This window comes from Candoia aspera, chromosome 4 (assembly GCF_035149785.1).
Source record: "Candoia aspera isolate rCanAsp1 chromosome 4, rCanAsp1.hap2, whole genome shotgun sequence".
In the NCBI taxonomy this organism is placed as follows: Eukaryota; Metazoa; Chordata; class Lepidosauria; order Squamata; family Boidae; genus Candoia; species Candoia aspera.
The window spans coordinates 105799922-105821182 of record NC_086156.1 but is presented as its reverse complement, the minus strand read 5'-3'; the positions used below and the strand labels follow the sequence as shown (position 1 = coordinate 105821182).

General features: G+C 42.2%; 3 protein-coding genes across 5 annotated transcripts in view; 1 reads left to right on the top strand and 2 right to left on the bottom strand.

The window, feature by feature from the left end:
• Nucleotides 1–21261, bottom strand: part of LOC134495821 (protein KHNYN-like) — a 239956-nt gene that overhangs the window by 62256 nt on the left and 156439 nt on the right. The window lies entirely within an intron of this gene.
• LOC134496892 (vomeronasal type-2 receptor 26-like) lies at nt 2675–7585 on the top strand. The gene is made up of 5 exons (XM_063302608.1): nt 2675–2953; nt 3437–4297; nt 5497–5724; nt 6219–6345; nt 6681–7585. Exons 1-5 carry the CDS (start codon nt 2675–2677, stop codon nt 7583–7585), a joined length of 2400 nt encoding a protein of 799 aa, XP_063158678.1.
• Nucleotides 10890–11834, bottom strand: LOC134496891 (olfactory receptor 2D3-like). Its single transcript, XM_063302607.1, has one exon. The coding sequence runs from the start codon at nt 11832–11834 to the stop codon at nt 10890–10892; it is 945 nt and encodes a 314-aa protein (XP_063158677.1).

The following is a 21261-nucleotide window of genomic DNA, read 5'->3' as shown; positions in this document are numbered from 1 at the left end:
CCATGAGGTGTCCAGAGCATGAGTGACTGTCTGAAGGGCCTCAATCTAGGAAGGGGCACAACTGGTACATCAGATAGTATATATCCGAAGTAGAATGACCCTGAATTAAGTCTAGTCTCTTGATATCTTAATAAAGTGAAAAAGAGAAAAAACAGATGTTGTGCAACAGCTCCCTGGGTTTCAACCTTTATACTGACTACTTCACTGGAAGCTTAACTTATCTTGCCTCTCTGGAGCTCCTCTCCAGATGGGGCAAGTTCATTCCAAACTACGGATGTGATGCCCTATCCCTAAGGGCTTTATAGATAGCAACCAGCATCTAGTCCCTCTTTTGGGGGAGATAGGCAGTAACAAAATTTGAATAATAAATAAATCAAATAAATAAATAAATAAATAAATAAATAGATCTTGAATTGCAGCCAGAAGCAAACTGGCAACCAGTGGAACTCACAAAGCAAAAATCTTACATGGGCATACTGAGGCATGCCCATCACTGCAAAATGGCACAGGTGCATTCTGAACCAGTTGAAGCTTCCTGGTGACCTTCAAGGACAGTCCCATGTAAAGCACATTGTATTAGTCAAGCCGTGAGGTAACCAGGGCATGAACGACTGTCTGAAGGGCACCCGATCTAGAAAAGGGTGCAACAGGTGCTCCAGAGGACATATAAGCTAAATAGAATGACCTTAAAATAATGCTAGTCCCTTGGTATCTTAATAAAGTGAAAAAGAGAAAAAAAAGTGTTGAAATATGCAATCAAGTTGTTTTCTTCGATAGCATTGCAAAGAACCCATAATTTTGCAAAAGCACTAATTTTCCCTGTAGTTATCAACCTGACAAGGGAAACTTTTACTTCTCCTCCCAAAGGACAACCAATACACCTTGGCAGAAGAGAACCAAGATCAAAGTATGCTACTAAAAGATGTTTTGTCGTTTAAGAAAGGGACCCAACACAGACTGTTTGGTGACCTTCTCCTGAAGATTCCTAGTGCAAATGTTGAGAGGACACAAAAGTCAGCCAGAACTCCTTAAGAACATTTAAGACAGGAACTGATGTCCAGAAGAAGATATTTTTATCTAATGCCACCCTTTGTGCTCCTGATATTATTGCTAATCCCTCAGACTACATCCAATGTCCCAGTGTCTACATGCAAAATCCGTTACCCTCTGCCAATAAGTCACCGGTATTATCAGCTAGGGGACCTCACAATTGCTGGCATTATTTCTCAAGTCTTCACATTTTCCAACCCTGTGACTTTCAATCAGCATCCATCTCACGACCTCCTGGATGAGATTGGGTAAGCCAAGAGGGGTTACTCCTAGCATTTTTCACAAGCGGTTTTCTTGCTCCAAATTGTATTTTTATCTCAGGCAGGTGATGCTTGGGGTATAATTTCATTGAGAGAGGAGGGATGGGAAAGAATCTCATGCTTCCTTTATCAAAGGAGAAAACTCCCTCTGGCTTCCTCTCACTTTCCCTCCCCCTCTTCAACAGGAGTGTCTTGCTTTCACTGCAGAAATTACTTGTTGCTAGCTACTAAACGGAAGTTGAATCCTTCCTGATCAGAAGGACTATCATCTGATCTGCTAGATCACAATGGTTGTTAGTTTCATTGTTTGTATATAATGTGCCTCATTCAGTCAGTCTATAACCATGACAATATTTCTATAACTACTATGTATAACCGCTACTCTAAATGCTACTCATCATTTAAGAATTTCCCATATGTCAAATCTGTGGAAGGACGTTCACTGCATTGCCTTATATCCGATAGGAAGAAGGACCTTGAATTCACCCTGTTTTGCTGTGAAATATTGGGAATAACTAGTGGAGGTAATCCTGGAAAAAGCTCTACATGAATTCCCAAGAGTTTTCATTTACTCTTCATGTCCACCCCATGTTGACCTGGCTTTATGTGTTGAGACTGTATTTAGCTTTCTTGTTTTAGAGAATTTTGATATTTCCTATTCTGGATTTTGTGTCTCATTTCCTCTCCCTTACATAGATAAAGATGCCAAGTACATTTTTCTACCTGAGGGAATGTTTTATGGTGCATTACCTACTAGCAGAAGTGCTAGGAGCTATTTTATGCTCATGGTGGTAGTAATAGGAATGATACCTTTGGCTGGTATTCCATGAGTATAGAGTATACTCCTGTTGAAGTGTTCATCCTCTGACCCATTTCACATACTATTCTACAGCATGAATTGTCAGATACGTCCCACATCAAAATATCCTGTCCACTAGATTCAACACCTTGCCTACTTGAGTTTTCTAAACAGAAATCAGATGGTACTTATTATTTGTCCACCAGATATCAGCTGCATATATCATGCAGAAGTCTACCATCAATTTAGGTAACGCTTCCTGTGAATATGAACTAGTTTCATAAGCAACTCTGAAGATTCACAGACACTTGAATGGTTTCTCCCACCTAAGATGCAAATAAATGCAAATAAATCAAAAAGTACAGAAAGCTGATCTTTGAACATTCCAGATGAGAATGAGTCCACTCATGGCTTCCAGATAAATGTCACCATTAAAGAGATAGTTTAAGACATCTCTGACTATATGGCCTAAATACTTGCTATGGATGAAAATTTAGCAAGACTCATATTCTTCAACAACTGCACTCATTCAGCATGTAAATCACACTGCAGATTTGTGACTCAGATGTATCAACATACCCTGGCCTTTGCCTTTGCTGTAATGGAGATCAACGAAAATCCTCAGATATTACCCAATCTCTCCCTGGGCTTCCACATCTATAATAGCCACTTTGTTGCCAGTTGGACTTACCTTGCCTCACTGGAGCTCCTCTCCACATGGACCAACTTCATCCCTAACTACAAGTGTGATAGTAAGGATACTACTGTTGCAGTCATTGGGGGACCTGATTCAGATGTCGGTTTCTTTATGTCAACCATTCTGAGCATCTACAAGGTACCACAGGTAAGATGGGCACACAGGGCTTAGCTCCTGAACAAAGCCACAATATGTCCCATAAGTCTTGGATGTAATTTGTATTGTGTACTACAATATTGATAAACTTTATACAGCAGTGGATAATTTTTAATAGAATGTATAAAAATAGTTGAACACCACATGCAAAAGTGTTACAATGAATTGCATCAGTAAAATGCCATAATTTTGAATGAGTGATGTATGAAGTAAATTTTTTAAGAACTAAAAGCTTAATTGAATAGCCATCGCCCTTATAGCATTTGATTTCTAGTTCCTTGATCAGAAATGAGATCCATCATTGACCTTCAGGGTAGCAATTCTTTCAATTGCATTTAAGATGTCATGTTCAGACAGTACTTGAAGAAGACATGATTAGAATGAAGTGATTTGGATATTATCGTTCTTTTGATTGAAATAGAAAATGGGAAGTAGGTGTTCCCCTTCTCTTTGTTTTATAATTTTTCCTTACAGTTCACTTATGCTTCTGCTCCAGTAATAAATGACCAGACCCAGAGCATTTTTTTCCAAAGGATGTTCCCTAGTGGGGACCATCAATATTTGGGGATCCTACAGCTGCTGCTTCTTTTCAGGTGGACCTGGATTGGAGTTATTTTTGTAGAAGTTGACAATGGATTGAGATTTGTACACATGGTGCTGCCCAAGTTTTCTGAAAAAGGCATCTGCTTTGATTTTATAGAAACTTTGCCTACACTGTATTTTTCCTCTGACGTTGGTGAAATGGTGGATGGATGGATCAATACGTACAAGGTGATCAGCGACAGCACAGCCAACGTTGTGCTCTTACATGGAGAAATTCACACTATGATCTTTTTGAGAATGTTCCCTCGTGTTTCAGAATTTGAGAATATACCACTCAGGACCAAGAGTAAAGTCTGGATTATGACAGCCCAGATGGAATTCACCTCAGTTCCCTTTCTCAAATACTTTGAAGTCGATATTATTCATGGTGCTCTATTGGTTGCTCTTCATTCAACTGAGGTGACAGGTTTTCAAACATTTCTTAAAAGAAGAAACCCAAAAGTGGAAAGTAGAGATGGCTTCATCAAGGACTTTTGGCAACAGGCCTTTAACTGTCACTTCCCTCCTCCAGTTGGAGACAAAATAGATGAAAATGTGTGCACTGGGGAGGAGAAGGTGGAGACTCTGCCTGGGTCGGTTTTTGAAACCACTATGACTAGCCACAGCTACAGCCTCTACAGTGCAGTTTACACCATGGCCCATGCTTTGCAATCCATGGATTCATCCCAGTTCAAACCCAGAATGAGAGCAGAGAGAAAGACAGGGCGGACCATGAGTGAAAAGCCATGGCAGGTAATGTCCTGAATGGAGAGGAGCTTTTTCTGTGTTAAGTTTGAGGCAGAGTCTTTTCATTTTGAAGGTGTAATTTCAAGGTGAAAAAGAGTGATGTGAATTCCTTAAAAATGCAACTTATTTTCTTAGAAAGTAATGTGGTGCATAGATACGGTAAGCACTCAGTGTTTGTAGTAAGAATTTACTTGCTTTTGCTACTTTCTCCCTGCATAGACTGATGCAAAAGGACCAGGGAGCAGGAAGTTCACATTTTGAGTTGAGGAGCATGACATCAAAAGTTAAGGAAAGTTCTTCCTAATGTGAAGAGCAGAAAAAAGTTTTCCTTGATGAACATGTGGCCTTTATTTTCCATTCATCCTAATTTCTATCATCAGTAGTTGATTGCTGGTAGAATTGTATCAGTTGTAATCATAATTGTAAAGGTGTGATGCATCATGACTGAAAGATTCAAAAAGCTTCAGAAGACTGACACAGCAAAGAGAAGCACAGGAGAGCAGAGACCACACCATTTCCCCTACAGATGGACCACTAGCCATTTGGTACTCTTGTTCCATGACTGTCCTTTAGTGGGAATCCATTCACATCAGACTCAGAAGATCCAAGGAGCTGATACCTATTCCTTGGGTCCCCTGAGAGATGAATGAACTCCCTTTGGGCATTTTTTCTACCTCTGCCCTTTCTGTTCTAACCAGTCACTAAGCTGAAATATATTTTTGTAAAGCTTGGTGCCACCGTTTCTATCATTTTTCCTTTGTTTGTTTGATTGTTTATTTTCTATCCTGCCTTTATTATTTTTATAAATAACTCAAGGTGGTGAACAAACCTAATACTCCTTCCTCCTCCTGTTTTCCCCACAACAGCAACCCTGTGAGGTGAGTCGGGCCGAGAGAGAGGGACTGGGTCAAGATCACCCAGCTGGCTTTCATGCCCCAGGTGGGACTAGACCTCACAGCCTCCAGGTTTCTAGCCCATTGCCTTAACCACTAGACCAAACTGGCTTTCTTGTATTAATATACCAGTGGCCAGATTTAGAAAAAAAAATGTTTGTAAATGAATTAGGTCAGGAAAAAACAAAGCAATATCAATTAAATTAAGGGGCTTCCCTATGAATATAGAACCATCTTTTTATTGGAAACATATCATTTATTTCCCCTCCTTTTCGTTTTATTTTTTCTTTATCCCATTCTCCTTCTGTTTAGCTCCACCACTATTTAAGAAGACTCTCGTTTAACAATAGTCTTGGGGAAACTTTTTCTTTTGATGAAAATGGGGAACTGAACGCTGGGTTCGATATTATCAATTGGGTGACGTTCCCAAATCAGACCTTTCTTCGGGTCAAGGTGGGAAGCATTGATCCCTTTGCTCCAAACGACAAAGCCTTCTCCCTTTCTCTGGATGCCATTGAGTGGCCCAGGCCATATCATAAGGTACCGTGGATATTGGGGATGGGGGGCATCTAGTCCTTTGAAGATTTTTTGAGAACTGGCTTTATATGTCAACATGAAAATAAGTCTGTTGGCCTTTCAGATCAGGTTCCTTTTCCACACAGTCCAAACTGTTCCAAAGTTTAGGTGACAAAAATCCCAGACTGAAAGGTTTCATGGAGTTATAGTCCTTGAGGTCAATGCAATCTCCCCTTCCCCCTGGCTTGGTGCATGTCTCGTTCTCTCCTTATTAAACCAACAAAAGAATCCTATGGCACCGCAAAGACCTAGTTATCCATCATAGCCTTCTTCTGAACTGATCAAGGAAGGGATCATCTGGAGTTCACTTTTATGTCTGTTTAGGATTCTTTCTCTGCAACTGATACAGCAGTAAAAGGAGTTCTTTGGATTTTGATTCCTTTTGAATTCCATTGGCTGATACTTCCCAACTCTACTTTCCTGTCAGTATTAAAACATCTGCTCTCATTTGCACACAGGAAACACCCTCGTCCTTGTGTAATGATCTTTGCCATTTGGGTCGCAGGCGGACAAAGAAGGAAGGAAAACCTTTTTGCTGCTATGACTGCCTTCCATGCCCAGCTGGGGAGGTCTCAACCCAGATGGGTAAGAGACAGTATTTTTGAGTTTCATTGGATCACATTGTATTTGACTTGGGACCCATTGCAAGGGGATGTGAGGACAATCTGAGTGCAACATCTGTCACCCCTTTGATTGGCTGATCTGCCTGCAAAGTGGGTGTCAGCTTCCTCCTTTACCACTCCATGTTGTTCAGTGCAAAGCTGTGTGCTCAGCGTAAGAGGAAGAACTCATTGGATGTACATTGGTCCGAACTTTTCAAAAATGATGTACATATCAATAGTGGTTCTGAGAATGGGGTATCTCTAGTGAGCTAGGTCACCTTTACCTCTGTACAGAGAAATCATGCTTTTCTTTTTCAGACATGGATTCCTGCACCCCATGTCCAGAAGATCATTATCCAAACAAAGAGCAGGATCACTGCATTCCCAAAGACGTAAGTTTTCTGAGCTACAGAGAAGCTCTTGGGATCAGCCTGACCGCTCTTGCTCTTTTCTTTGCTTGCACCACGGCTCTAGTGCTTTGGATCTTCCTTAAGTACAAGGAAACACCCATTGTCAAGGCCAACAATCGGAACCTCACCTATCTTCTGATCATTTCCCTCCTGCTCTCCTTCCTTTGCCCTTTGCTATTCATTGGTCAGCCAGACAAGGTGAGATGTCTCCTTCGCCAAACCACTTTTGGCATTATCTTCTCAGTGGCAGTTTCTTGCATTTTGGCCAAAACCATCATTGTAGTTCTGGCCTTTATGGCCACTAAACCAGGCTCCAGGATCAGGAAATGGGTGGGGAAACCACTGGCCAACTCCATCGTCCTCTCCTGTTCCCTTACTCAAGTCGTTATTTGTGCAGTGTGGCTGGCAACCATTCCCCCATTCCCTGATGCTGACATGCACTCTCTGGCTGAAGAAATTGTCCTGGAATGCAATGAGGGTTCAGCTATCATGTTCTACTGCATGCTGGGCTTTATGGGCTTCCTGGCCATGACCAGCTTCTCTGTGGCTTTCCTAGGAAGAAAGTTACCAGACAATTTCAATGAAGCCAAGTTCATCACCTTCAGCATGATGGTCTTCTGCAGTGTCTGGCTCTCCTTTGTTCCAACCTACTTGAGCACCAAGGGGAAATATGTGGTAGCTGCAGAGGTCTTCTCCATCTTGGCTTCTAGTGCTGGGTTACTAGGCTGCATTTTCCCTCCCAAATGTTATATCATTTTGATCAGGCCTGAGCTGAATGACAGGCATCAGCTGATGAGAAGAAGGAGTCAATGACCTGGAATATATGGAATTTCAGCCCTGTCAGACTAAGCTTTAGCTATTAATCCCATTATATGGTTTAAAATGGTCACAAACACACTGTTATTTTGAGATTCAGTGTAAGCCTACATTTATTTGGTTTATTGATTTATATAGCTGTTCTGAACAGATCAGTTTCTAATGATTTCCTAAATATTTGGAGTGGTTTCTAGATTTCTATTGAGAAGCTGTTGTTCTGGTTTGGTGGTAGTGCTGAGGAACCAAAAATTCTTCTTCTCCTTCAGATTTCACATGGGGAGGAAACATCAGCATTCCATACTGGAACACACATAGTGAAGTAACCAGCCTTGCCTATGAAAAAGTGCTAAGTAGAACAAGACCTGTTTAATTTTTGGTTGGATGGGAGATGATCACAAAAATAATCTGTGAGGCAAAATTGAGTAGATGAGTTAATCTCACTGTAAGATGAAAGGAAGAAGTTGGTCAAAACACCTCACTGATATTTCTGAATGCAATGCAAATCCAGTGTGCCACAATTTCTCCATTCCTGATGTTCCTGAACCCAAACTATGCCCACTCTTTTCCTGATGTACCACCAATGTACTATTAAAATAACTTGTACTTTTTTCCCTTCAAGATGGATCTTTCCCTTTCAGCCATTCGAGGAACCTGTGTATTCAAACCCATGAGAGCATTTATGACTGTATGACTATATGAACCTATCCTTGATAGGTCAGTTGAATTCCATTCTCTCTAAGAACTGCCAGACATTTGTCCAGATTTCTTTTTAAATCTTAGGGTGTTTTTTTTTATTATTTCAGTAACTGACCCAGTAGGCAGTCAGAAACTTTCCCCTTCTTGGAAACAGCTCTGCTGAATGATTGTTGGGACTCAGGTTCCTGCTGCATGAAATGCTTTGTATGCTATTACTGATTTTATTTTAAAAACTACTGATCATTTCTGAACATCCCATTGCTTCATTCTTGAATAAATATTTGGCATCACTTAATCATTTCCTTACACAGAAGATGGTGCTAGATTGTTATCCAGTTTTTATGAAGAGCCAGCCAGCCAGCCAGCCACTGAAATATGGCCTATAATTCTTCATAAATACAGGAAATAGCCCAAACTGCCATAGATTTGTGATTATGTTTAATTAAAAGTTCCTAGATCAATAAGGCCTGTCTTCCATCATGTCCTACTCTAAAGGGTTGAAAATGGACACACTTATTTCAGACAGATGTAATCATGATGGATTTGATTTTGTCTCTTCTGCTTAAGTATTCACTCAATTTTTAGGATCCAAATCCAAATTTGTGCTAATAGTGGGTATCTTCCACAAACTAGCAAAAACAGATTCAAGCCTTATATTTATAGACAACATGGTAGTACCTTAATAAGAAACTGTGACAGTTCAAAGAAATACATTTCATTAATGAATAAAACAAACCAGCTGAAAGTTTGCTTCCTTGCTTGCTCATTTATTTTACATGATTTTGCTGTTCTAATCACAACACTCTGGGAAGCTCAATGCTGTATGTTTCTGTATCATACGTTTTTACTTAGTAACTGGAGGCATGTCTATGTAGACCGAATTAGATATTACACTACATATAGCATCTTATTAGTGGGATATGGATGCATATATGTGGGCTTGCAAAGTAGATTCTAGATTAGAAGTCAATCTGCATGGAATAGCATAAGCATATTTGGAATAAAAATGTTCAAATATGGATTTGGTTTATTTATGGAGTGGTCATTGAAGGAGAACATTTTTACCCTGAAGTATATGTTTGAACCAGAGTTGCCAGCACTGAGAAACCAGAGATAGGCTGGGAAGGGAATGGAAGGGAGAGTAGGCATAAACCATCAAGAGCTAGCAGGCCAATCAGCTGACAGCTTATCTCATAAATGGCAATGTGCTTAGGTGTAAAGAAACCTTGGAAGAAGTGTTTCAGATCATTCAGAGACTCTGGCTTAATTGACTCAGTATGAATAAGGCTGGGAAATTCCTCTGACAGTTTCCAATATTCTGTATTTCCCCAGACTAGCATTAAAGACATCTCGTAGTTCTTGCTGATTTGATCTTGCCCAACTGATGAGACTTGACAACCAAGGACAATAAATCAGGGGGGAAAAAGCCATTGGGAGAGATTCCCTCATGAACTCTTCTTCAAGATTACAATGAACCTTTGAATATCAAGGAAGCTAATTGTACAATGAAATGTGGAACATTCATATACACACCTCTTTGCCACTTCGTAATTACATAAATGCAAGGACACCATATTCCACCGAAATGAGGTTTTCTAAAAGTTTTACTCCTTTGAAAGAATATCTAGAACTAATATTCTTTCAACAAGTGAATGAGAACTGATAGGAAAAGAAAGGAGAATCTCTGTGTCCATACTATATAGTTATAATTGTCAGCCTCTTGGCCTCAACCTTCCAACAACATAGAAAGAGAAGCCTGTTCCAGCCCCTGGCCTTAATGAATCAACAAATGGAATTGCTGCTGTGTCAAAATTTGCTTTGCATTTTCTCAGCCATTCTGCCTGAGCATGTATTTTGAAATCCTTCTGTTAGTGGTATTTTTGACCTCCCTTTATAGTTGGAAGAAGCAGAAAATGTGGTTGCTGTAATAATATCCTCCATTTGTAGTTACACATCTTCAGTGGAGATACAATGCTTATGCAGTAATGAAATGCTCAAGAAAGCATAGAGCACACAGTCTCTGTAAACTTACAAAAACTTTATTAATTACGATTGCTTAGGCATTACACAATCATGCTCACTTGTTCTGCTATACCCTGGCCAAGGATGTATGGCGACTGGGGAAGACAGGAGCACTATTTGGATGGAGTCTCCTCCTCATTCTTTTTGATGTCTCCTCAGCCTTTCATTGATCAGTGTGTGACCTGCTGTGTGGCAGTTAACTGTTAACTTTCATATCTCTGGCTGCCTACCGCCAGTCCTTGCTTGATTTTTGATGGATTGTTTTCTTGTGACTCTGATCTCTTGTAGTACCAGCTCTAGATTTTCTAGAAATGTAATTCTCCCAACTTTATGATTTCTTTTGATACATATTCTTTCCACCGTACAAAGCCACCACTCCAAATTAATGGTTAGAATCTTGGATTAATACTGAAAGGCTTAATTGATTAAATAAATAATTGTATATATAAAACTCAACTCAAATCATCTAAAGAAATAATTGAAAATCACTACAAAACTCTAGACATTAATATTTATACTGATATCCCCACTATTGTCATTAAATGTTAAAAAAAAATCATGTCCCTTAAGCAAATATGAATTCTCATTGCCTTTTCCCAACAGTCTGTCTGAACAGCACTTTGGCTGCTGCCCCATGGACATCTTTGTTCCGTAGGGTATAAATGATGGGATTGAGCAGTGGGGTGACTACCATGTAGAAGACAGCAATTTTCTTGTCAAAATCAGAAGCTGTGCCTAAGCCAGGCCTCATGTACATAGCAATTACGGTGCCATAAAACACAATAACCACTGTCAAATGAGAAGTACATGTAGAGAAGGCCTTGTGCCGGCCAGCAGTTGATTGCATTTTCAATACATTGGCCAGAATGAGCCCATATGAGGTCAGAATAATAGAGAGAGGTCCAAGGAGGATCAGAGCAGCTGTTGTAAACACCACAAACTCTGTGATATGTGTGTCTGTACATGCAAGCTTCAACACCACAGGCAGTTCACAGACAAAGTGGTTGATGTAGTTGGGGCCACAAAAGAGATGGTGGAATGTACAGCTTACATTGATGGTTGCAAGAAGAATGCCAACGGACCAGGAGATGGTGGTGAGCAGCAACTGGTGCCACCTGCTCATGAGAAGAACGTATAGCAGGGGATGGCAAATAGCTAAGTAGCGGTCATAAGCCATGGCACCTAGCAAAACACATTCTGTACCTCCAAGTGTCAAGATCATATGCATCTGGATTGCACAACCAATGAAGGAGATGCTTCCATGCCCTGTCAAAAGATTAAACAGTGCTTGTGGCAATGTGGTGGTGACATAACAGATCTCCAGGCCAGCAAGATGCTTGAGAAAGAAGTACATAGGTGTGTGGAGGCAGGAGTCCATCTGCACCAGTAGAATGATAGCCAGATTCCCAACAATGCTAAGTGAATAGATACTAAGAATTACTGCAAAAAGCAGAATTTGTGTCTTCCGATGGCTGGAGAGTCCAAGTAGGATGAACTCTCGGATAGAGGAGACATTCTTATACTCCATCCTGGCCAATCTGCCTGTAAAGGTAGAGAGAGGAAAAATCAGGATGACTACAAAGGCATGTAAGTTTTCCTTTTAAAAGAGATGGTGTGATTCTCCATTCCATTCGCCAGTATTTTCCAGCCTTGTAGAACTTCTGATGCACATATTTACCAGTCATTTCAAAAATTATTTTTTGAAGCTCATCTTATTTCAAGTGGACTATCTCCTTTTTAAACAGATACCAGACAATTAGCTCTGGGTCCAGAAAACTTATCCTGGAAATTGGAAGAGCCGCTGCCTTATTTCTCTGATTCTGAAGGTATTACAGATATCAGATTACCATAGCTGAGTGCTGCTATAGATTGTATTAGCAAGAGTTGAAGTGAATAGAAGTAGCAGTACTAGCATTCATAGTAATATTTGTATTTATGTTGTTGAAAGATTAAGAGCAATTAAAGGAAAATGAAGACCTCTTTAAACACATAAAAGAAAGAGGAAAAGCAGTGTTTTCTACAGGCAAAGTATGATTTGAAATCAATAATTTACTGGGGATTGAAAAGGGACAAAGAGGTTGGGGAAAAGATCAAGATGATAGTTATTCAATAGAAAGAAGTTAAGAATTTTCCCTTATATATTCACGGACTGAAGTAGGATCTGACTGCCAACTGGATTTTGTTGTATTTTATATTTTTATCTTTTATTTATATCTACATTTAACGTATTATTTATAGTTTGCATTGAATTTTAGATCTTACTTTTACTGTAAACCACCCAGAGTCCCTCCTTTGTGAGGAGATGGGCGGTGGTAAAATTTGGCCAATAAATAAATCAATAAAATATAGAGTAGTATACCCTAACTCTAACCCTGCAGGGCAAACAACTGTATATAAACAGGAAGCAAAGCCCACACTCACTCGCAGTGATGAAATGTCTGCAAGCAAACAACCAAGCTCAGAGAGCACCAAGGTCTTCAAAGGTATCTGTTAAACCATGTGAGCTCTTCCACATGTCAAAGTGTTTCTCTCAGGTGGTCCACAGAAACTAACAATCATGATACTTGCTTATCTCAGTGTGGAGACGCTAAATGGCTCCCAATCATTTTGGGAGGATGAGAGTTGATTTTTTTTAAAAAAGCATGGAGAAAGGTCACCAGACAGTCAATTATTTCAGAGGCAAGCCTCTTTACTTGGGATTTGGAAAGGAAATATGTATCCACAAATACAGAACAAGTTCAAGAATTTGTGTTGGCAGAACAGTTTGGTTATTCTAGACTCTAAAGTACCCCATTCCTCTTTAGATTTTTAAAAATTCATTTATTTTTAATTCATTTAGCAGATTTGTATGTCATCAAATTCATCTAACTTACATTGGCTTACAGCAATTAAAACATCCACGGCACATATAACAGTGTAAACAATGGACATCTACACTAAATATAAACATGAAAACAGCCATTATAAACCCTAAAGTAAAATCTCTATAAAACACAATATAACAAAAAGTCCATAAAAGACAATATAACAAAAACACCACACATCCAACTGCCGAAGTAAACTGATAACTTCTGTAAATGCAATAATCAGCAAAATGATCCTAGCGTAGCATCAGGATAACATCCAGGTAGCCAAGACACTCTGGAATAGTTCAATTTTTGCTAATCTAAATAAGAACAGAAGTTGTTCCATAATTTTGGTATGATGATGAAAAAGTACACTCTCCTATCCTCAGCCCCCTTCATCTCATGTAAGTTACCAGGAGCTTCTCCTACGATGTATGCCTTGGCTGGAATGGGTTGGTTCTGACTGGAGAAGTAATTGCATGATCTACGTCAAATTGTAGTTAGTCAGTCCTGAAACTTTCATGGGCCCTGCTCAGTTGGGGCCCTGGATTTCCATCAGGTTTTCCATGGAAGGTGTTAGCTTTCAAGATTGAGTTAGAAAATAAAACCTCTACTTTTTTTTCCCTAGCATTTCTTATCTTCACCACAACTCTCAACAAGCTTAGACAAGTATCCTTCTATATCCTGAGAATATGCAGATCTGCAAAATGCTAGTTGTTCCACTAAACTATGCTTTCTAAGCTAATTTTACTTCTTAGAAGTTGCTCCACTTAAATTTTAAAAATCTTTAATAGGAAACCCCATCTACTTCTTTGATTTCCTGTATCTTTGTCTTCTGGCTTGTTCTCTCTGTTTTTCTCCCAGTCTTTCTAAGCAATTTCTCAAACATCCAAGGATTCAGTAGGATAATAAAGACCCTGCAGAGACTGGTTCAATCCCCTTGCTGCATTCCATTTTTAATTGTTGGTTGTTTGTTGCTGCAATCTCTTAAGACCAAAGAACTTACTAGAGCACAATGACTAATTGACAATTTAGAGATATGTCATAATATGAAAAGAACCTGAGAAAGAGGAAGGAAGGAAGGAAGGAAGGAAGGAAGGAAGGAAGGAAGGAAGGAAGGAAGGAAGGAAGGAAGGAAGGAAGGAAGGAAGGAAGGAAGGACCACTGCCACAGAGAGTGTATATGGCTGCTATATACAGCAAATATCAGTGATCATTTGAATGTAATCTCTATATTGTACATTAGTTATCTCTAACAATGTAGTGGGTTTTGGGGGGACGGATAGAATAAGATTATTTTTATATTTGTTGGTTTTGCATCCCCTAACTTCAAGGGAGTTCAGCATGCTGCTTGTGACCAAACAAGCAAAAATATCAGTATCCATTATTATCTTTGCCATTGGATAATAAGCTTTCTTCAAAATTTTCTGCAGCTTTTTGTTGTGTCTTATTTACTGATCTTCATAGAACCAGTGGTCCATTTACGTTCCATCATATCATTGATCATAATGTATTATGTGTGAGCAGAGATCACTGATCTTCTAACAACACTCCACCAGGGTGATGGAAAAGCCCTTAGATATGAAATAGTGTGGGACTGAATTTTAAATCTGCAGTGAAACCTCTGGAGATGGTGTGCCAAGGAAGAGACAAATAGCAAGGAGAAATGTCTAGGATATCCTTAAGGAATAACTCATGGATGAGGCTGAAGGTCCTACAGCATAAATAATAGGCAATTGACAAATATATACACCAGCCATGCAAATGCCCTGACAGCCCAGCTCTGTGGGCACAAAAAATCCAGCTAGGTGTCATTTCTTGATTGATACTTGAGATACTTTGACAGGGATGCTGTGAGTCTTGGTGTGCACCATTTATAAACTCCAGCACTTAGTGATTTTGAAACTTGCTTCTCAGGTCAACTCAAAACTCTCTATCATGGTGGTCAGACCCAGCTACCGAAATTGCCAGTCAAATTTTTCAGTACATGACAGGATACAATTAGTCCCTGGTCTCTTTGTTCCAATACTAGCAGCAGATTTGTGGGTTTCATAAATTAATAAACTACAGTATATTCCATGGATATCGTTCCATCCTCATTGAGAAATACCCAAAGATTGTTACAGATATGTTGCTTCTTAGCTGAACCTCATGGGAATCTGAAGCACATAATATGTCAGAACAAGGGAAAATGAATTGCTTTCTTAAACCATACAAGAAAAAGTTAATGTGATGTTGAAGAAAATCTCACACCTTTGATTTCCCTCTGACAGTAATGGGATTCATAATGATTAGAACTGTTGAGATGTGGACTTCCAGGGAAGCAATAGCAGACTGAAGACGACCCCGCAAAAAGTGAAGGTGACAACCACAGCGGAATGAAGAGCTGGCAAGTAGACCAGTTCTTCAATAATTCCTCTCCAGACAAGGAGAGGAATCCTTGTCTTGAGATCACCCACAAGTCTGGCAAGATTCTGTCTGTAGGATGGGAGCAATAAAGAACTAGAGTTGGAATACTGTCTCGGCATGGTTTCTATTCCTGACTCTGACGACATTATTTGAAGGAACTAAAAATCAAGATTGTTAGAAGTAAAAGGAAAGAATATAAAGTTGGTTTATTTGATCAAGGCTAAAATAGAAATGTTATTTCTGGTAAAGTCCTTAATGGACTTTTGCTTACATCAGGACTGAAATGATGAGGCTTTAAGGATTTGTTTATAGGTAAGAGATGGATAGGGGAAGAAGACATAATTTGCTGCATTCTAAGAGAAGGTTATAAGTTACTAAAATTGTTTATACTTGTGATGAAGGTTAGACGTCACTTCTTTATATATTTCTTTTCTTTCTTTTTCTTTACTATATTCTTATTTTTTATTTATTTTCTATTTTTCTTTCCATTTTTCCTTTTCTTCCTTTTCTGCACTTCTATTTTTTATTCTTTTAGTTTTTTTTTCAGGTTGTATTAGTTTTTACTCTCGTAATTATAATTCTTAATAAAATTACTGTATATAAAAAAAGAACTACTGAAATGTGAAAGCAGATGTGACAAAGACATAACGACATTATTTCAAACAACGAAAACATTTTCTATATGGTAGTAAAGAAAGACAAAGAAGAAAGTTTTTCTTCCTGCAGTTATTTACTTATGTTTGTATTTTGCAAACAAAAAAAAAAGCATATAAGCCATCAAATGAGTTCCTCACTTCAGATTTCAAAAGGACAATGGAACCTATTCCTTCAAAACCTCTGAATTGATAAGGCATGAGGTTGCAGGAAGAAATCATGCACAATATATGTAAAAAGGCTCCAAATATCCACTTCTGCAGGCAATATTTTAAGAAAAGCATTGAAGTCATAAGGTACTTCAGAGGCTGAGATTTAGAAAATCCAGAGACATTTTCCTTGGCAAAACAAGACATAGAGACAAATAGCAGCTTTCCAATTTCCAAAGGATTGTCCTATTAAAAATGGGAAGAAAATAGTTTTTTGTAGTTTTTTTCCCCTAAATTTAGAAGGAGAACACTGGCCCAAACGGTGATGGGCTCTCCAGTGTAGTACTGTATGTAGTCAGACACAAACTGGATAGGTATTGTGTGGTCTTAGGGTTAATATATTCAGGACTGGAGTCACTAAATTAAACAATGAAATAAACTAGGCACATTCAAACAACCTTACATTTCAGTGTTTGCATTACGACAGACTCCATGAAGTACAGAAATGCTTGCAGAAGAACTCAGTGCTCCAGTGTTGTATCCCATTGCCTTAATGTGTGCCTGCTTCAACCACATTGCCCTCCAATGGTCTTCCATGGTCCTTTGCAGCAAAAACTCTTCCTAAATCTGAGGAGACCCCCACTTCACAGGATCAGTAGCCAGAGCTGTAAGAGGAAGCAAAGCAAAATGTTCTATGGAAGGTGTGAGGTTCTACATTATTAGATTTCATGGACTCTATTTTATCACCCATTAGCCTAGAGGTAGCACTGCAATTTTACTACTTCTGCTATAATTTGGGGCCCCAATGTTGTACATTGTTACTGTAGTAATGTTAAGTTTCACTGACTGCTGAGATGGCCACAATCTTGTGTCTGTGTAATTTGATGTCATTTTATGCTGGTCTGTGTAAGGCTTTGTTTGTTTCCTTCCATTATATTCATAATCCGTCTTAATATTTTCCCAGTTTCTAACCTCTTCAGGAAACCATCAGAATGTGGTGCTTCTTTCTGCTAAAGTTAGCAAGAATTCATAGCATTTAATTCATAAATAACTAAGAGACAAGTTCAAGGACATTAGGATTCCCATGTTTTTCCATCCAGCCTTTCTTTTCAGCAATAGTTGAAGACCCAGAACTAAACTTCATTCCAGCCCATTAATAAGTGCTCCTAAGATTTCCTAACCTGTCCACAAAATCACCAGCTGAAAGTATTTTAGTTCTGTATTGATAATCAGCAGGTTTTAACTAAAAACAAACCAGTTCATGTCTTTTCTTTGAAGCTCCGTCTATTCAACACCTTGGCCACAGCCCTATGGACATCCTTGTTCCGCAAGGTATAAATGATGGGGTTAAGCAGGGGAGTGACGGTGTCATGCCCTGTCTATGTAGAGTAAAGCACTGACGCTGATTCATGCGAGAGCAGGTTCAGTTTTATTCTTTACATAGCAACGGTTCCGAAAAAAGCTGAGAGTGACAGGAGCGCGCCGGTGCGGGGTTTAAATACCCCGCGCCGGTCAGCGCCCCCTCACTCAGGCTTACGTCATCCCCCCTTTGTCCTGCATGCTGTCTTGCCGGTAGGTGAGGGGTTGCGAGGCCCCGCTGGTGCTCCGGGATCGCCCATCATCGGTTTCCTTATTCAGCCGGTGATTGCTGTCAGCTGGGCAATCTCCGTTGCGCTGGTGCTAACAGCTTGGGTGTGCCTCGCGATCTGCCTATCCTTTGTCTCTTCTTCTTTCTTCTTTGTGAGCTGCTGGCTGCTTATCTTGAGCCCCTTCCCCTGCTTCCTCGTTATTGTCATGTGTGCCATTGTGCTGATGTCTTCAGCTCAACGGCACTCATGACATACTGCCCCCTGTCTGAATAGTGCCCCCCCCCGGCTTTCCGGTTTTTTACCAGGAGAGCTGTCAAAACGGTTTTTTTTTTTTTTTTGAATTTCCCACCGGAGTGTTTTCGCCCCTCCCTTTGTTCCGCCCTCTACCTCGTGTCCATCTAGGGTGTGTTCCCAGTGCGCATGCCCCGACCACACCCTGGGCGTGCGCATGCTCCGGCCACACCCTGCTTGTTTGGCTCAGTTCGGCGAGGAGAGAGGCGTGGCTGGTCGGGTGCTTATCAGCTCCAGGTAGGGGCCTTATTTTTATTCCAAGTGCGTCGGCTTTGTTATGTGTGCATCCTGGGCGTTGCCCCCAGGCATGCACAGGTGACCAATGTCACTCCTTCATGGGCCCGGGTGGGGGGAGGGTGAGTCCCGGGGGAGGGACGTCTACCCAAGTCGCGGGCTTGGGGGGGCCCTTTCCCCTGGGGGCGCGGTTGGCGGGGGGGCCCGCGGGGGAAAGGGTGTTCAGGGGCCAGTTCAGCTTGTCGCCCCTTTGGCTTGTCGGGGTACGTCCGGTGGAATGCCCGGGTCAGGTCTGGCACCTTGACGTGTTGCGCCGCCACCCATTCTGGGTGGGGGAAGTGTTTCCACCTTACTAGATAGTGTAATGTTCCCCTTTGACAGCGCGAGTCGAGTATGTCCCTTACTTCAAAATGTTGTTGGCCGTCGATCATCACTGGGGAGGGCAGTGGCGTGTTCGGGTGCCATCGAGAGGTGGTTGCAGGTTTCAGGAGGCTGGTGTGAAATACCGGGTGGAGTCTCCGTAGATTGTGCGGCAGGTCCAGGCATATTGCCACCGGGTTCACTATCTGGGTTACTCGAAGCGGCCCGATATACTTAGGCCCCAGTTTTTTCGAGGGTTGAGGTGACTTCAGGAATTTGGTGGATAGGTAGACCATATCCCCTGCCTGGAACGTCGGTTGCTGGCGCCGGTGCTTGTCGGCCTGCTCTTTGTAGGCCACCTGTGCTTCCTTCAGCGCTGCCGTGATTATTGGCCACGATTCCGCAATCTTCCGTCCCCAGTCACTAGCATCCACTTGGGGTCCCGGGGGTTGCGTTAGCTCCGGTATGGGGAGGAAGTCGCGCCCCGAGACTACTTCAAACGGGGTTTTCCCCGTGCTCGTGTGGACGGCGTTATTATAGGCGACTTCCGCGAACGGAAGCAGTTCGACCCAGTCGTCTTGGTGGTAGTTTGTGTATGAGCGTATGAATTGCTCTAGGGTGCCATTGAGGACCTCTGTGGCTCCGTCCGTCTGGGGGTGCCAGGCAGTGGATAGGGCCTGTTGGGTCCCCGTCAGCGTTAGGAAGGCCCGCCAGAATTTAGAAGTGAATTGTGTCCCCCTGTCGGTCACCACACGTGCGGGACATCCGTGTAACCTGTACACGTGTATCAGGAAGAGTTTCGCTAGTTGTTGGGCGGACGGGACTGATGCGCAGGGGATGAAGTGGGCTTGTTTCGAAAAGTAGTCTTTCACCACCCAAATGGCCATTTTCTTCTGGCTGGGTGGGAGATCTACTATGAAATCCATGGAGATTTCCTCCCATGGGCGGGAGGGCTCCGCCACTTTTTGTAAAAGTCCCGGGGGCTTACCTGGTGCCCATTTGGCCCTAGCGCATGTCGGGCAGGACGCTACATAGGTTTTCACGTCCCGTCTCAGCGCGGGCCACCAAAATTGGCGTCTTGTGAGGTGCAGGGTCTTCAGGAACCCGAAGTGTCCCGCTTGCTTGGCGTCATGGGATCTGCGCAGGATTGCCTGGCGTTGCGAGTCTGGGACATATATTCTGCCTTCCCCCCATGCCAGGTCCTGTGCCATCGTCACCTTGTCGGGGTTTGCTAGGAGCCAAGGGTCGGTTTTGAGGGCGGCAGTGAGGTCTGCGCGTATCCCCCCTGGCAGTTGTGGATGGCGCCGTCTGGTTACCGGTTGCCCCACCGCCGGTTGTGCCATGGGGTTGGGCTGTTTCCGAGCGCCGCTCCGGGTGGTCACCGCCATCCCCAGCTGGGACGCGGATAGGACCGTCCCGATCATGTCTGGGGCGGGCTCCTCGTCTTGGGGCAGTCGGGAGAGGGCGTCGGCTAGGAAGTTCTTTTTGCTGGGCATGAACTTCAGCTGAAAGTTGAAGCGGCTGAAGAATTGGGCCCATCTGACCTGTTTTGGGCTGAGGCGTCTGGGCGTTCGGAGGGCCTCAAGGTTCCGGTGGTCAGTCCAGACCTCGAATGGTTGAGTGGTGCCTTCCAGCAGGTGCCTCCATGTTTCCAGTGACGATTTCACCATGAAGGCTTCCTTCTCCCAGACGTGCCAGCGCCTTTCTGTCTCAGAAAATTTCTTCGACAGGTAGGCGCATGGTTTTAGGACTCCTGTGGGGTCTTTTTGGAGTAGGATGGCCCCCAGGGAGAAGTCTGAGGCGTCGGCTTGGACCACGAACGGCCGTTCTGGGTCCAGGTGCGCGAGGATTGGCTCCGTGGTGAACAGCGCTTTCAGCCTGTTGAATGCGGTTTGGCACGCGGGAGTCCAATTCAGTACTGTGCCCGGGTTCTTGGCGCGTCGTGTGTCCCCCACCCCTTTAGTCTTGAGGAGGTCTGTTAGGGGGAGGGCTATCTCCGCGAACCCCCGGGTGAATGACCTGTAAAAATTCGCGAAGCCGAGCAAGCTCTGGAGTTGGCGCCTGTTACGGGGGCGTTCCCAGTTCACCACCGCCTCGACTTTTGCGGGGTCCATCTCGATGCCTTCCCCGGAGATTCGGTACCCCAGGTAGTCTAGGCGTGCTTTGTGGAATTCGCACTTTGAGGGTTTGGCATAGAGTTTTGCCCGTTTTAGCTTGTCGAGGACTTGTCTGACTAGGGTCACGTGTTCCTTGTGCGTTTTAGAGTAGATGAGGACATCGTCTATGTAGACCAGGACCCCTTTGAACAGGTGCTCATGCAGAACCTCATTGATGAGCTGCATGAATACTCCCGGGGCCCCTGCTAGTCCGAATGGCAGCACTTTGTACTGAAAGGCGCCTAGGGGGCAGTTGAATGCCGTTTTC